The sequence below is a fragment of the Schistocerca piceifrons genome, chromosome 11, assembly GCF_021461385.2.
Source record: "Schistocerca piceifrons isolate TAMUIC-IGC-003096 chromosome 11, iqSchPice1.1, whole genome shotgun sequence".
Classification (NCBI taxonomy): Eukaryota; Metazoa; Arthropoda; class Insecta; order Orthoptera; family Acrididae; genus Schistocerca; species Schistocerca piceifrons.
Window position 1 is genome coordinate 21,258,017 of NC_060148.1, and position 15,471 is coordinate 21,273,487.

General features: G+C 41.8%; 1 protein-coding gene across 1 annotated transcript in view; it reads left to right on the top strand.

The window, feature by feature from the left end:
• The window catches only part of LOC124720239 (period circadian protein), a 200,965-nt gene extending 188,036 nt beyond the window's left edge, over nucleotides 1-12,929 (top strand). The window contains exons 22-24 of the mRNA XM_047245556.1: nucleotides 1,311-1,433; nucleotides 6,384-6,539; nucleotides 11,407-12,929. Of these exons, the coding sequence (XP_047101512.1) occupies nucleotides 1,311-1,433; nucleotides 6,384-6,539; nucleotides 11,407-11,502 (375 nt within the window). The 3' untranslated portion in view covers nucleotides 11,503-12,929. The remainder of the gene's footprint in view (nucleotides 1-1,310; nucleotides 1,434-6,383; nucleotides 6,540-11,406) is intronic.
• The last annotated feature ends 2,542 nt before the right edge of the window (nucleotides 12,930-15,471 follow it).

Consider the following 15,471-nt stretch of genomic DNA (forward strand, 5'->3'; position numbering starts at 1 on the left):
CTTAATCTAGCTTCTAAAATAAGTCATAGGGTTAGTATTGCCTCACATGTTCCCATTTTTCTCCGGAATCCAAACTGATCTTCCCCGAGGTCGGCTTCTATCAGTTTTTCCATTCGTCTGCAAAGAATTCGCATTAGTATTTTGCAGATGTGACTTATTAAACTGATAGTTCGGTAAATTTCACATCTGTCAATGCCTGCTTTCTTTGGGATTGGAATTATTATATTCTTCTTGAAGTCTGAGGGGTATTTCGCCTGTATCATACATTTTTCTCACCAGATGGTTGAATTTTGTCAGGACTGGCTCTCCCAATGCTGTCAGTAGTTCTAATGGAATGTTGTCTACTCTCGGGGCCTTGTTTCGTCGTAGGTGTTTCAGTGCTCTGTCAAACTCTTCATGCAGTATCATATCTCCCATTTCATCTTCATACTCTTCCATTTCCATAATATTGTCCTCAAGTACATTGCCCCTTTATAGACACTCTATATACTCCTTCCTCCTTTCTGCTTTCCCTTCTTTGCTTAGAACTGGGATTCCATCTGAGCTCTTGATATTCATGCAAGTGGTTCTCTTTTCTCCAAAGGTCTCTTTAATTTTCCTGTAGGCAGTATCTATCTTAACCCTAGTGAGATAAGCCTCTACATCCTTACAGTTGTCCTCTAGCCATGCCTGCTTAGCCATTTTGCACTTCCTGTCGATGTCATTTTTCAGATGTTTGTATTCCTTTTTGCCTCCTTCATTTACTGCATTTTTATATTTTCTCCTTTCGTCAATTAAATTCAATATTTCTTCTGTCACCCAAGGATTTCTACTAGCCCTTGTCTTTTTACGTAATTGATCCTCTGCTGCCTTCACTACTTCATCCCTCAGAGCTACCCATTCTTCTTCTACGGTATTTCTTTCCCCCATTCCTGTCAATTGTTCCCTTATGCTCTCACTGAAACTCTGTACAACCTCTGGGTTCCCATCTTCTTAAATTCCCACCTTTATGCAGTTTCTTCAGTTTTAATCTACAGTTCATAACCAATAGATTGTGGTCAGAGTCCACATCTGCCCCTGGAAATGTCTTACAATTTAAAACCTGGTTCCTAAATCTCTGTTTTACCATTGTATAATCTATCTGAAACCTGTCAGTATCTCCAGGCGTCTTCACCCTTATAGTATTTGAAAGTCATTGCCTAGTCGTCAATTTCCTAAAGCAGTACTTTGTAATTTCACAACATTGTGTCCCTGACAGGGCTCTAAGTCACTGTATTGCTAGCAACACTTCCAGTAGCTTTGCTGCATTGGACATTTCCTTCTGCTTACAGGATCCACCGTGGCTGGAGAACGTGGAGGTGACCCCGGACCTGATGTTCAGGTACCAGGTGTCTGAACGCGAGTTGAATGCTGTGCTGAAGGATGACCTGCAGAAGTTGCGGGCTATCTCACAGGTGAGGACACGTTCCGTACGTAATACGTAATCTTATGTGCACCACTAAATGAGTGCTTTCGCACTATTGGAGTTCACATAGGTTACTTAAAGTGTCATTTGTATTCTAATCTGAGAATGTCTAGCTATGTCAGGGAAGTCATTGTCCTGTGTAGGCTGTTTTTATTTTTGAAATAATACTTTGTTTCATGATTTTTTGCTGTTAGCTACTTTTGCCCCCGTTACCTGGTAATGAAACTGATGACGAAAGTTACAGCAGCTTCAAGAATAGAAAAATAAAGCCAGACATAAATATAAAAATTTTTTACACACCTCTGGCGCAGTAAAAAAACTGTGGTCACGTATCTTATTTACGACACATTAGTATGGAGGAACACTCTGTAACGGTATCTGTGATAAAGGTTGCTTAAGAATGTGCACCATTATTTATGTTTATATGGAGGCCCTGCATAGCAGTGTCTCATTAGAATCATGCTTAGCCCTGGGAAGACTTGTACTCTGCTCCTTTCAGACGTGCCAACTCTCCCAATTTAAGCAGGAGGCTCCCAATTTTTCCTTCTTCCTCCCGATCTCCCAACAGTGAAGACCGATCTCCCGATTTTCAGAGCAGTTTCAATACTTTCCTTACTATTTGAAAATCCTGCGCCTTCGATATGTTGGTGGATGACAAGGTATGGCTGGTACTTGTCTATGTTACCTTGGAAGATTGGTGTGGTGGCTGTCGGGAGTGGCAGTAGGCGTAGCTCGCGCTTCGTATCTACGAGGAAGTAAGGAACTTATCGTTGGCAGCATTCAGAGACAAATGAATATCTTTTGAATAGTGCCAATTTCCTCCACATCTGGTAGCACCAGCGCAATCGTAAATCAAATCAAAAGGATGGTTGTGATCTGATGATAGAGAAATTCTACATTTGCTTTGGTGACCACTTTGAAGCCTGAGGAAAAGTCTATATTCTTTAAGTCTGTAAGAAAATGTTTCTTATCATCATGTGATTACATGATACACAAATTTACATTCAAAGATGAAGTTTTAACGCATGCAGAAGTTGCAAATATTTCTATAATTGGCAAAGCATCATTTTCCAGCCTTAGATTTTTCATAAACAGATTTCCTAATATTATGAGTATCGAAAGTGAACACTTAGATACAGAAGTTGATATTCTTCACTCTCAGTTCTGTAACTTTCAGCTGGAAGAAACCAACTTGGCAGCAGAGAGAATTGATGTTCAGTGGGCGTTGGTAGGGCAGAAGAAATCAGCTGATGGGGTTCTTCAGTATGATAAACTTGCAGAGGTGATGCTGGCTATTTTGTCAATTCCACATAGTAATGCGGAATGTGAAAGAATTTTTAGCACAGTTACAAAGACCAAAACTCAGTTCAGGTCCATGCTTTCAGAAACGTCTTTGGAGAAATTTTTGATTTTAAAATCAGTTCAAAATGGCAAGTGCTTTGAGCAGAAATTTAGTTCAGAGTTTTTGAAGAAGTCTAAGTCAGCTACGGATGTGCTGAATAAGAAACTACCGTAATCAGACAAATTCAGACTGATAAAGTATTCAGATTATTTGCTAAGCCTAACATGTACATCCTGTATAAAATTGATTTAAATTTGGGAAATATGTGTTGCGGATATGGGATGCCGTGCAAATATGGGTTGCATTATGAAACGAAAATGTGTGATCATTTAACAGTGATTTATTCATGCAAGAACTGTGCTAATGTCAAAACAGAAATCTACTATACGTTAATTTGTTTCCTCGGATCGTAATTTCGAACTGTAGTTCTCTCGAGAGTGCTTCGTTTCGATGTGTGTGAATCCAAAGAAACCTGCAGAGCTCATCATTCATATTGTTCAGCATGTTGAGTGATAAATTATACAGTCCGAAGGCTCGGGTATGTCCATTATTTAGTATTTACATGTAAATAATAAAGCAAATGTAATTGAATTATTGCAGCTTTAATCGTCAGAGATGTGTTGTAATTCACAATAGTACACTGCTAAAATTCTCCTGATTTTTCACTTTTGAAAGTTGGCATGTCTGTCCTTTGCAGCTATTACCACTGAAAGGAAAAAAATATCTACTCCAATTACAAAATGACATCAGCAACCTTACACATTGATTGTCTCATATTTGTTTCATTGGGAGTACAGATCACAATTACTTCGTAACTTGGAGCAGATACAGTATAAATTAAATATAACATCCTTATTGAAGGCTCAATGAGAAGTAAGCAGCATTTCAGTTTAGAGCTTCCTTTGTTCATTGCTGTGTGTATTTTTTGAGAGCGTGTCTGCTCCTTGGCAGTCAAGACGCCGCCAAACCGCGACGTCGCCACATAGAAGGCCCTGCCCACAGGAAGTGGAGATGTTTACCCGCCATTGTGCCTTGCTGATTACCTGAATTGCACACCTCTCTGTTCAGCTCTGCACAAACAGGAAACAGAACGACCACACACAGTACATGATTTGCCACTTCTTCCCTATCTAATACTGCTTTACCGTTTTGCCACTATCATCTTTCCTTGTCATAAATAGGGAATGGGGAACATCGTTTGCCTAAATCGCATGTAACATAACACAGGCACAACTGGCGTGTACATCACTAGTGAAAACAGTTCACTTTAGAAACCGTAATAATATGAATTACATTTGGTATTACTGTAAAATGACGTTACAACTTATACTTACGTGAATTACATCTGTAAAATGAGAAAATGCAACCCTTATGCAGGTGTTTGTTGCCATGTCATCATCGGCCACATTATGTCCGTTGGTTAACATATAAAATAAAACGGTACATGACAAGTCAGCACCTAAAAACAAGTGAGTCGATTCATCTGCATCTCTGTCCACACCTATACTCCAAAAGCCACCTTATTGTCTGTAACAGGGGACACTTCATTACCACTATCATTTTGTCAGTGAATGACATAAAATCATTAAAAGGCTCCATGATCATCATTGCACTAGATAACATAGTACTCCACTAACAGCGATCAACACAGAGTGTCGTGTTATTTACCACTGTCACTTCTCCCCTTGTGTTGTTCCAGTTGTGAATGGTGCACGGTAGAATGATTACCTGTCAGCCTTTGTTTGAGCTCGAATTGCTCAAAGCTTACATCCAAATATTTCCAGGAAATATGTGTAGGAGGAAGCAGCATGATGTTGGCTATTCCCTGAATTTTAAATGTGAATTACTCCGTGATGCACAATCCCGTGCTTTTAGCATCTGTTGTTATAGTTTGGTGGACATTGATGGATCTGTGCAGCTACTTAAGTAAGATATAGCACATATATTTATGATGTGAGTCAATTGGCAGCCTCTGCAGAAAGTGTCAGTCCTTTTGCTAGCACTCCTGCATTTCACTAAAATTTTCTAGAGTTGCAACTTCTTTATACATAGTGAGACACATAAGACATAACACCACCGGTTATTTTATGAATGATTCATAATATTGAAATGGAGTTCTCAGCAAATGGGCATGTAGAGTGATAAGAAACTTTGTTTGCTTGTTTAATACATCACAGTATTTGTCTTTTAAAGAGTTACCCAACGCTATTAAAATGTATAATTTAATTTAAGAAACCATATTTGCCAGCTGATATAAGAGTATTAAACGTGTAACAAAATCACATGCCTTTCAGTCTGCTATAATCTGCTGAAAACATAATTTCGATATATTGAACCATTCATGAAATAAAAGTAGTGGCAGACACTCATTTTCTATGCATCAGCTTCATCTGTGAACAGCCTCATAGGTTTTTCAATGTTTTTTTCTAGGTCATGTATGTATATTGTGGAACATTATCAATTGAAACTTCCTGTGGATTACATTTGCAAGTCCTATAGATAAAGTCAATTACCAATTTTCAAGAAAAAAAAGCAAAGGTAATCTTTATGAGGAGTGTTCTTTACTGAGTATTTGTTACAATGGTTGTAAGAGACAAAACTGTATGTCGAAGTGAGGTTTGACCACAGATCCCTACAGTTTACTACTGAGGAATACTGCAGTGTGATACAGGAACTTTACCAGATAGGACTGATGGAGACCATTGGGGAAAGAAATGCAAAGAAGGCAATCCCATTTCATATTATCACTAAATAAGTGTGTGTATGTCATGGATATGATAGGTAATTCGGGTGGCAATCATTAAAGGAAAGGGTTTTTCATGGCTTTGAGATTTTTTCGTGTAATTTCAACCACCACTTTCTCTGCAGAAGGGCAAAGTATTTTTCTGACTCGTACTTACATTGGGGGAAATGACCATTGTGATAAAATAAGAGAAATGAGAGCTCACACTGAAAGAATTAAGTCACCATTTTCTGTGTGTAGTATTTGACATTTTAGTGGCAGAAAAATAGTGTTAAAGTGATACTATGCACCAACTGCCAAACACTTGAGTGTGAACTGCAGAGTAATCGTGTAGGTGTAGATATGGAAGCAAGAAGTCAAAATAATTTGGAAACCTGGAATACTCGTTATGCCGGTAAAACTAAGCCATCGAATACAAGCGAGGAAGAGACTGGAGCATATATATTCCTGAATGAGATTTTCACTCTGCAGCAGAGTGTGCGCTTATATGAAACTTCCTGGCAGATTAAAACTGTGTGCCGGACCGAGACTCGAACTCGGGACTTTCTTTCAGGAGTGCTAGTTCTGCAAGGTTCGCAGGAGAGCTTCTGTAAAGTTTGGAAGGTAGGAGACGAGGTACTGGCAGAAGTAAAGCTGTGAGGACGGGGTGTGAGTCGTGCTCGGGTAGCTCAGTCGGTAGAGCACTTGCCCGCGAAAGGCAAAGGTCCCGAGTTCGAGTGTCGGTCTGGCACACAGTTTTAATCTGTCAGGAAGTTTCATATATATTCCTGCAACTCTGCCGTGTAGAAATAGTGGAAGTGTAAGGCACCGACAGAGACAGATAGCTACAGTGTCTGTGTCACGTTTTGTTGCAGCCGATGCTGGTGAACGAGCAGCTGGGCCAGCTGTACCTGGACATGGCGCGCGCCGGCGGCAAGGAGCTGGGCTTCGAGGAGGGCGAGCTCACTTCCAGCAGCTCGGGGTCTGGCAATGACAGTGCCGGGGCGGAAGCCGGTGCCACGATCCACAGGGTGCGTATCAGCGTCAGCTGTCTGATGTCGTTACTATTACCGGCCAATTTGACATAATCACTAGCCATTTGCCTTTGTCTTCATCATTGTCATCAACAACAGCCCTTTCTCATCATTACTATGAGTCTTGTGTCACCACCACCATGAGCCCTTTGCCGTCCTCATCATCATCATCACAACAGATCACATGCCTTCATTACCACAAGTCACACAACATCAGCACAAGACATGTGTCATCATCATCGCCATCAGCCATTAGTCATCACCAGTGGAAAAATGCTCCTTTTGGATCACAAAAAGGTGAATAAGCTCCTGTTTATTAAGAGACTCTGACTGAAAACAGGGGTACCAGCTGTCTCATTCTACCTTCCTCAGCACCTTTAAAAATTTTCCCAAAAATTTTGGCACGTGAATATACTTCCACTCTACCACAAACTCCCCTAATTATAATTCGCTCACACCCACATGTCCGCCCACTCCCACTTGTCCATTCTCACCCACTTATTCAGCCCAGTCATTACCTCTTTGTGTGTGTCACTGTCTCCTATGTCACAGCCACAGGTCCCTTCATTCTGCCCTACTATTACAGTCTGCTCTCACTATCACTGTCTCGCTCTTGCTCCTCTTACTGCTACTATCTCATTTCTTCCTTCTCGCTGCTGCTGTCTCTTCTCACTTTTCCACATTGTTGTTCACATATACTCTGTCTCTCATTATCACTGGCTCCCACCCACTTTCGCGTTCTCTTCCTCTCTATTCCTCTCCATGCTGGCACTGTCTCCTTCACTTTTTTCCTAACACTGTTCTGTCTCTGTCAACTATGCTCTGCTGCCACTGTGTCTCTCTCTTTCTCTCACACTGCAATTATCTCCTTCACTCTTTCTCTACCACGGCCAGTGTCTACTGTCGTCCAGTATTTATTACTTTTCTGCCTCTTTTCCATTGCCACTGTCTGCTTCTGTCTCAGCACAAATATGTTGGCATGCTAAAATTTGGCACAATGAGGCAACTGGTACCCCACTTTTCAGCCAGTCTTTTGAAGAGGAGCATATTTCCCTTTTTCTGCTGGTTCCCTTTTTTTCCCTGCCACAGCAGGCACGTCACCCATATGAAAAGAACCTGATGTATCAGTAAAATTTTGATAATGTACTTATGTGAAAATCAAATAACTGAAAACTAATTTTGCACCTCAGACTGGATTTTAAGTGCACAAAAATGACTGGGGTTTCATGTTTCTCAACAACATAGACCACAGGCAAAACATTTTTTTAGTATTATTTAATTATTTTTAGCACAGAAGATATAATTTTTTGTGGTAAAAACTGTTGGCATGTGGACAGACACAGACAAATTGAGAAATTTTCAGACTTGCGTTGCTACGTAATCACGACTTACGTAGTTCCATAATCAAAAAAATCCTCCTAAAAACATAAGTTGATCAAAGTATTTTAACACAATTGCAACCTCACTATTGAGATGTGGAAACTTGTCCAGAGGAAAACAGTGTAGACCTTCTGGACAGATTTAAAGTAAAATTTGTCTTTGACATAAGAATTACACTGAAAACCAATCGGTTCCATCTACACATGCAAAAGGGCACTTTGAACTGAAACAGTGGCAGTCTACATGAACGTCATACGTGTGTCTTCTATGCAGCCTGTACATATCATAGTTCAGATGAAACTGGCAAGGAGCAAATGTATTGCATAGTGTGTAAGAATCCGAACCTACTTAAAAAAGCATCTGCAACTTATACACTGAGATAACAAAAGTCATCAGATAGCAAGATGCACATATAAAAAAGGTGGTAGTATGAATATAATAGAGGGAAACATTCCACGTGGGAAAAATATATCTAAAAACAAAGATGATGTAACTTACCAAACGAAAGCTTTGGTATGTTGATAGAGACACTAATAAAGCACAAACACACACACAAAATTCAAGCTTTTGCTTGTGTCTGTATATGTGCAGATGGATGTGTGTGTGTGTGTGTGTGTGTGTGTGTGTGTGTGTGTGTGTGTGGGGGCGCGCGTGTGTGTGCGTGTGTGTGCACGTGTGTGCGTGCGCGAGAGTGTATACCTGTCCCTTTTTCCCCCTAAGGTAAGTCTTTCCGCTCCCGGGATTGGAATCACTCCTTACCCTCTCCCTGAAAACCCACATCCTTTCGTCTTTCCCTCTCCTTCCCTCTTTCCTGATGAAGCAACCGTGGGTTGCGAAAGCTTGAATTTTGTGTGTGTGTTTGTGTTTGTTAGTGTCTCTATCAACATACCAATGCTTTCGTTTGGTAAGTTACATCATCTTTGTTTTTAGATATACAGGTGGTAGCATTGCGTACACGAGGTATGAAAGGGCAGCGTATTGGTGAAACTGTCATTTGTACTCGAGTGATTCATGCGAGGTTTCTGACACGATTGTGGCCACACGACAGCAATTAACAGACTTTGAACATGGAGTGGTAAATGGAGCTAGACACATGGGACATCCCATTTCAAAAATCGTTAGGGACACCAGTATTCAGAGATCCACAGTTTCAAGAGTGTGCCAAGATTTCAGGCATTACCTCTCATCACAGACAGCACAGTGACCAACGGCCTTCACTTAACGACCGAGAGCAGCGGTGTCCGAGTAGAGTTGTCACTGCTAACAGACGAGCAATGTGAAATAACCACAGAAATCAATGTGGGATGTATGAGGAATGTATCTGTCTGGACAGTGTGGATAAATCTGGCGTTAACAGGCTATGGGTGCAGGTGAGCAATGTGAGTGCGTTTGCGAACAGCATGATACCATCTGCAATGCCTTACCTGCACTCGTGACCATATCAGTTGGATCCTAGACAACTGGAAAACCGTGTCCTAGTCAAATAAGTTCTGATTTCAGTTGGTTAGGTGTGATGTTAGTGTTAGAGTGTGGCGCAGATCCCACAAAGGTGCGGACCCAGGTTGTGAGCGAGGTGCTGTGTGAACTGGTGGTGCCTCAAGAATGGTGTGGGCTGTTTTTACATGGAATGGACTGTGTCCTCTGGTCCAACTGAACTGATCACTGATTGTAAATGGCTATGTTCAGCTACTTGGAGACCATTTCAAGGCAGTGCACCACATCTCCGGGCCTTAATTGTTTGCGCCCCACTTCAGACTCCTAACTGAGGTACGAGCATATGGGATTGATGCCCAAGTATGTGAGTGGCTCGAAGACTTCTTAAGTAATAGAACCCAGTACGTTGTCCTCGATGGTGAGTGTTCATCGGAGGTGAGGGTATCATCTGGGGTGCCCCAGGGAAGTGTGGTAGGTCCGCTGTTGTTTTCTATCTACATAAATGATCTTTTGTATAGGGTGGAGAGCAATATGCGGCTGTTTGCTGATGATGCTGTGGTGTACGGGAAGGTGTCGTCGTTGAGTGACTGTAGGAGGATACAAGATGACTCGGACAGGATTTGTGATTGGTATAAAGAATGGCAGCTAACTCTAAATATAGATAAACGTAAATTAATGCAGATGAATAGGAAAAAGAATCCCGTAATGTTTGAATACTCCATTAGTAGTGTAGCGCTTGACACAGTCACGTCGATTTAAATATTTGGGCGTAACGTTGCAGAGCGATATGAAGTGGGACAAGCATGTAATGGCAGTTGTGGGGAAGGCGGATAGTCGTCTTCGGTTCATAGGTAGAATTTTGGGAAGATGTGGTTCATCTGTAAAGGAGACCGCTTATAAAACACTAATACGACCTATTCTCGAGTACTGCTCTAGCGTTTGGGATCCCTATCAGGTCGGATAGAGGAAGGACGTAGAAGCAATTCAGAGGCGGGCTGCTAGATTTGTTACTGGTAGGTTTGATCATCAGGCGAGTGTTACGGAAATGCTTCAGGAACTCGGGTGGGAGTCTCTAGAGGAAAGGAGGCGTTCTTTTTGTGAATCGCTACTGAGGAAATTTAGAGAACCAGCATTTGAGGCTGACTGCAGTACAATTTTACTGCCGCCAACTTATATTTTGTGGAAAGACCACAAAGATAAGATAAGAGAGATTAGGGCTCATACAGAGGCATATAGGCAGTGATTTTTCCCTCTTTTGTTTGGGAGTGGATCAGGGAGAGAAGATGCTAGTTGTGGTACGAGGTACCCTCCGCCACACACCATATGGTGGATTGCGGAGTATGTATGTAGATGTAGATGTAGATTTAGATTGGTCGGAAGAACATTCTGGACAATTTAAGTGAATGATTTGGCCACCTCGATTGCTTGACCCGAATCCCATCAAACATTTAGGGTATGTAATCAGGAAGTCAGTTCGTACACAAAGTCCTGCACTGTTAGCACTTTCGCAATTACGGACGGCTGTAGAGGAAGCATGCCTCAATATTTCTGCAGGGAACTTCTGATGACTTGCGAGTTTGTACCACATTCAGCTGCTAAACTACTGCCTGCAAAAGGAGGACTGACACGATATTCTCAAGTATCCTATGACTTTTGTAACCTCAGTGTATGGTTATCTACTTTACACAATACTCTTACTGCTTGTTTCTGCTGAACACTTTATTTACTGTAGGCACACTACTCCAGAAGATGATTCTGTCAGGGAGGGAAAATATGAGAAATAAGTAGTCGCTCGTGTCCTTAGATCAGCACAGCGAGGTCATAATAATTCTCTGCTGAGTTTCTTGATTTGTTTATCAATGTGTTGGGTTCATTTTAACTTGCTATCCAGCTGGTACCCAACACATTTCATACACTATGCTTCAGTTAGTGCACAATTATTAATGTCTACTTCTGGTGTTAGTTTGAAATTGAATAACACATGTCTTTCTGAGACTCACGCCTCTGTCATCTCTCATCTGTGTAGTAAATAGTAACTCTTTCTCTACAGACTCGCAAGAAGCGGCGCAGTTTGGAGTACAGCAAGCTGGTGATGATCTTCGAGGAGAATGCACCGATGCCGTCACCCGTATCGCAGCCGGCGTAGTGGACGCCTCCCAGTCGTAGCCCCCAGGGGGCTTTCTCCAGCAACGCGCCACCACGCAACACCCGCGTTCCTCGAAGGGGTTCGGCCCCGAGCTGCCTGCAGATCTTCGGGATCTGGAAGCGCTCGTCTGCCGGAGCCGACCCTTCCGGACAGAGTCCAACGGTTCACTCGCGAGACGGAGGAGCGTCGCAGGTGCCCGCATCCTGCCCGCGGTACGGCCTCTCCCGCCACCTTTGCCGTGCACCTCTGTGGGAGTCACTGGACCAGGTGTCTTCCCGGAGGCACCAGCACGGGAATTCACCACAGTTTCCCGCAAGAGGAAAATGGTCCCGAAATGGGAACGGCGCATTTTCCCTCGTGGGAATCGCAGCCCGGTTGTCGAGCCTACTTCCCCGTGTACCTGAAAAGCGGACAGACAGTGATAGATCCCAGACTACCGAATTTCCTTTACCGTGCAGGACTGCAGAATGTTCCGCTCACCACCATCTGTCTGTGTCTGCTCCTTCTCCTTGTGTGGAATCTTCTACAGTGCTCTGCCCGGACAGTATTATACCTTGTACCATCACCGCGCTGCTTTCAGTGTGTCGTGTTCAAATGTTCAAAGTGTCTGCACGTGTTCTGCTTCTATATCATTCAGAGCAGAAAATGTGTAAAGTTGCTTACATCCATTTTTTTATTGCGATGGGAGCTACAAGACCGAGGGATCTACAGGCATCTGGGAAGTAGTGCTGCCGTCGTCGCACCAGTTCCGAGGGACTGGTGGAACGAACGACAACAAGAACGGAGGGCGAGACCGGTTTTCCGGATCTCGCCGGGATGCGAGGTGCACGAATGTACGTCACCGGCTGTACCGTCCGTACCTCCGTCTCCGGGCTCGGCAAATACGACAGCACACAGACTTAATTAATTCTCAGTGAGACTGAGCAGTGTTTTATGAAAATGAGCAAGGATGTTTAAGGAAAAGAAGAGAAATGATATCTTGTTTAAATACAACAGACTGAAGAAGAAAAAAGCTGAAATCATTTTCATTAAACGTATATGTTATCAGAAGCTGTGGGATGCTAGTCAGATGCCAACTTTGGAATTCAAAGTCGAGAAAATTTCTTCATTTTTTTCCTCTGTTCTGCTGCGCTTCAGCACTTGCTTCATTTTTGAGCAAGTTCTTCCTAATCCACCATTGTGGATCCTACGATAAGAGACTATATTTTGTGCAAACTTTCAAACTCTATTGAGACTTATTTATTTTACACTTTTCTTACTATAGTCCAGTATAAGGGCTTGTGAAGCCTGTACTGACTAGCTTTTGTACATGTAGTTATGTAAGTTGCAAGAAATACTGCACATTTATTTTGTGTGTGTCTGTATATATACATATATTTGTGGATATATTTGCTAAATAACTTCGAAATAAAAAAAGTTATTTTTAACACTTGTGTGTGTTTTCCCCCTCTCTTGGAGCATTACACTCCTATAATCCTGCACTATCCAACAACTGACATCCTTTGTTTCCTATCTGCATAATTGGAATTGCTACATTGTAAGGTAATAACAATAAAAACTTCCTTACATGTTTTTGATTTTTCTTAACACGATTAAGTTGCGTACTTGTATACTTAATATACCTAAAAACAAAGATGGTGTAACTTACCAAACGAAAGTGTTGGTATGGTGATAGAGACACTAACAAACACACACACACACACACACACACACACACACACACACACACACACACACACACACACACACACAAAATTCAAGCTTTCTGAACCCACAGTTGCTTCATCAGGAAAGAGGGAAGGAGGGGGAAAGACGAAAGGATGTGGGTTTTAAGGGAGAGGGTAAGGAGTCATTCCAATCCCGGGAGCGGAAAGACTTACCTTAGGGGGAAAAAAGGACAGGTATACACTCGCGCGCGCGCGCCCACACACACACACACACACACACACACACACACACACACACACACACACATCCATCCGCACATATACAGACAGAAGCAGACATATGTGCGGATGGATATATATCTGTGTGTGTGTGTGTGTGTGTGTGTGTGTGTGTGTGTTTGTGTTTGTTATTGTCTCTATCAATGTACCAACGCTTTCGTGTCGTAAGTTACATCATCTTTGTTTTTAGATATATTTTTCCCACGTGGAATGTTTCCCTCTGTTATATTTGTATACTTAATATGTCGCACCATATCAAACACAGTTTTCTGACTGGAGCAAGGATGTTAGTCAGGCTGTCATTTTCTTTGCAGATGATATAGTGGACTAGTATCAATGCAATAATTCTCTCTTCCTTAAGGGGCCCTCACACACTCAATATTTATTTTATATTGCACAATATACAATGACCATATGCGATCAGTATTGACGTTTTGTGCAATACATTCGAGATGACTGCAGAGCTTTAAAAATATTGACCGATGTTAAATAAGTTGTACAATATATTGTACTGTGTAAGATGCACAATACACATCAGTTTCTGCTGAGACGAGGAGAAATTCAACACGCTTCCAAATAAATGTCTGCGAAGAACTGAAAAAATTAAATGACAAAAAATTAAAGGGGTGTATGAAAGTACCTTGCAGTACTCTTGATGAAATAAAATTTCTCATTGACTAGGGAACACCAGATACCTTATGGTCCACAGTTGTAGAGGAAAATAAGATCATCATATCTTAACTGAAGCAGACATTTATTTTAGTTGTAGCATTTCTGGGAATTGGCAAACAGTATTGCTTCAGCTCACCATAGAGAATACACATGTATTTTTCTTGGAACAGTTGTCACTGGATAGACATAAAATCATGTAAGCTAACAATCAGCATAAGTGTCTTACATTGTTTCCAACAGTTGTTACAACAGAGAATATATAGAAAAAGACCCGTGCGTATGATAAATTATGTTGCTTGTTAAATCTGCAATTAGTTGTTGCGGTTTACTGGTTTATGAATCTATTCTGCTATGGAAGAGTCACTGGCTCACTGAAATGTTCATAGAAAGCTTCTCTGACTTATTTTGCCTGTTAAGCATTATTTCTGCTTGCGTTTTGGGAGGCAAGCAGCTCTGCCGCAACATACACGTACATGGTCGAGTGCTAACATGTTCACTGTGATGGCAGAATTCCAACTGATGTGTCCTGCAGATAAATATTGCACAATTATGTGTCATTCTTGGCCTTGTGCTTCTGTGCAGTATATTGACACACTATTATGATGTTGAGTAATGTACAATCTTCTCACATCAGAAGACATCTTGGTCGTGTGTGGTCAAGAATACTGAATAACTCATCACTCTCAGTCCACGAAGATGTGAGACAGCTAGAATTGTCAAGGTTGAAGTCCCATGAACTGGCATGTAAAATGGCCATGGACTTTTTAAGCAACCATTTCGACCCCAAAGACATCCGTGGGAAAGAATGGGCATCTTCTACTCTACAGGGCATCTTGAAAGTTGAAGATCCAACAGTAAGGCTCAATGGTTTCAAAATAATTATGAAAAATCCGCCTCGATTGCACAAACTACCTGGTGTTTACCTAGGTTTCAGCGTGGGTAACCACGCCCATTTCAGAACAAATATAAAACAGCTTGCCTAAAGAGTCGTAGTCAAAGGCTAAAATCAACACCTACAGCTGCAAGACCCCATAAATTTTTTTTACAAATACACGGTACATACGTACCAAGTCAATAATATTACTTATCTCAACCCTGTGTGTGCTGCCTCGCCCCAGCCAATGTACGATTACAGGCTCTCCACCGAACTCAGGCACCGCAGGCCACTCACATGTGCAGCTATGAAAGTCACTGCGCATCCGTGCGGCCAGGAAACGCTCTTCTTATGCGTGGGAGCGGGATTACAAAGTTAACACGGATCGCAACCTAACCGATTGCCAAAAGGTGTCACACAAATAGCAAATTGAACAAATGATAAAAGTGATGTTGTGGGAGTTAAGAAATATTTAAT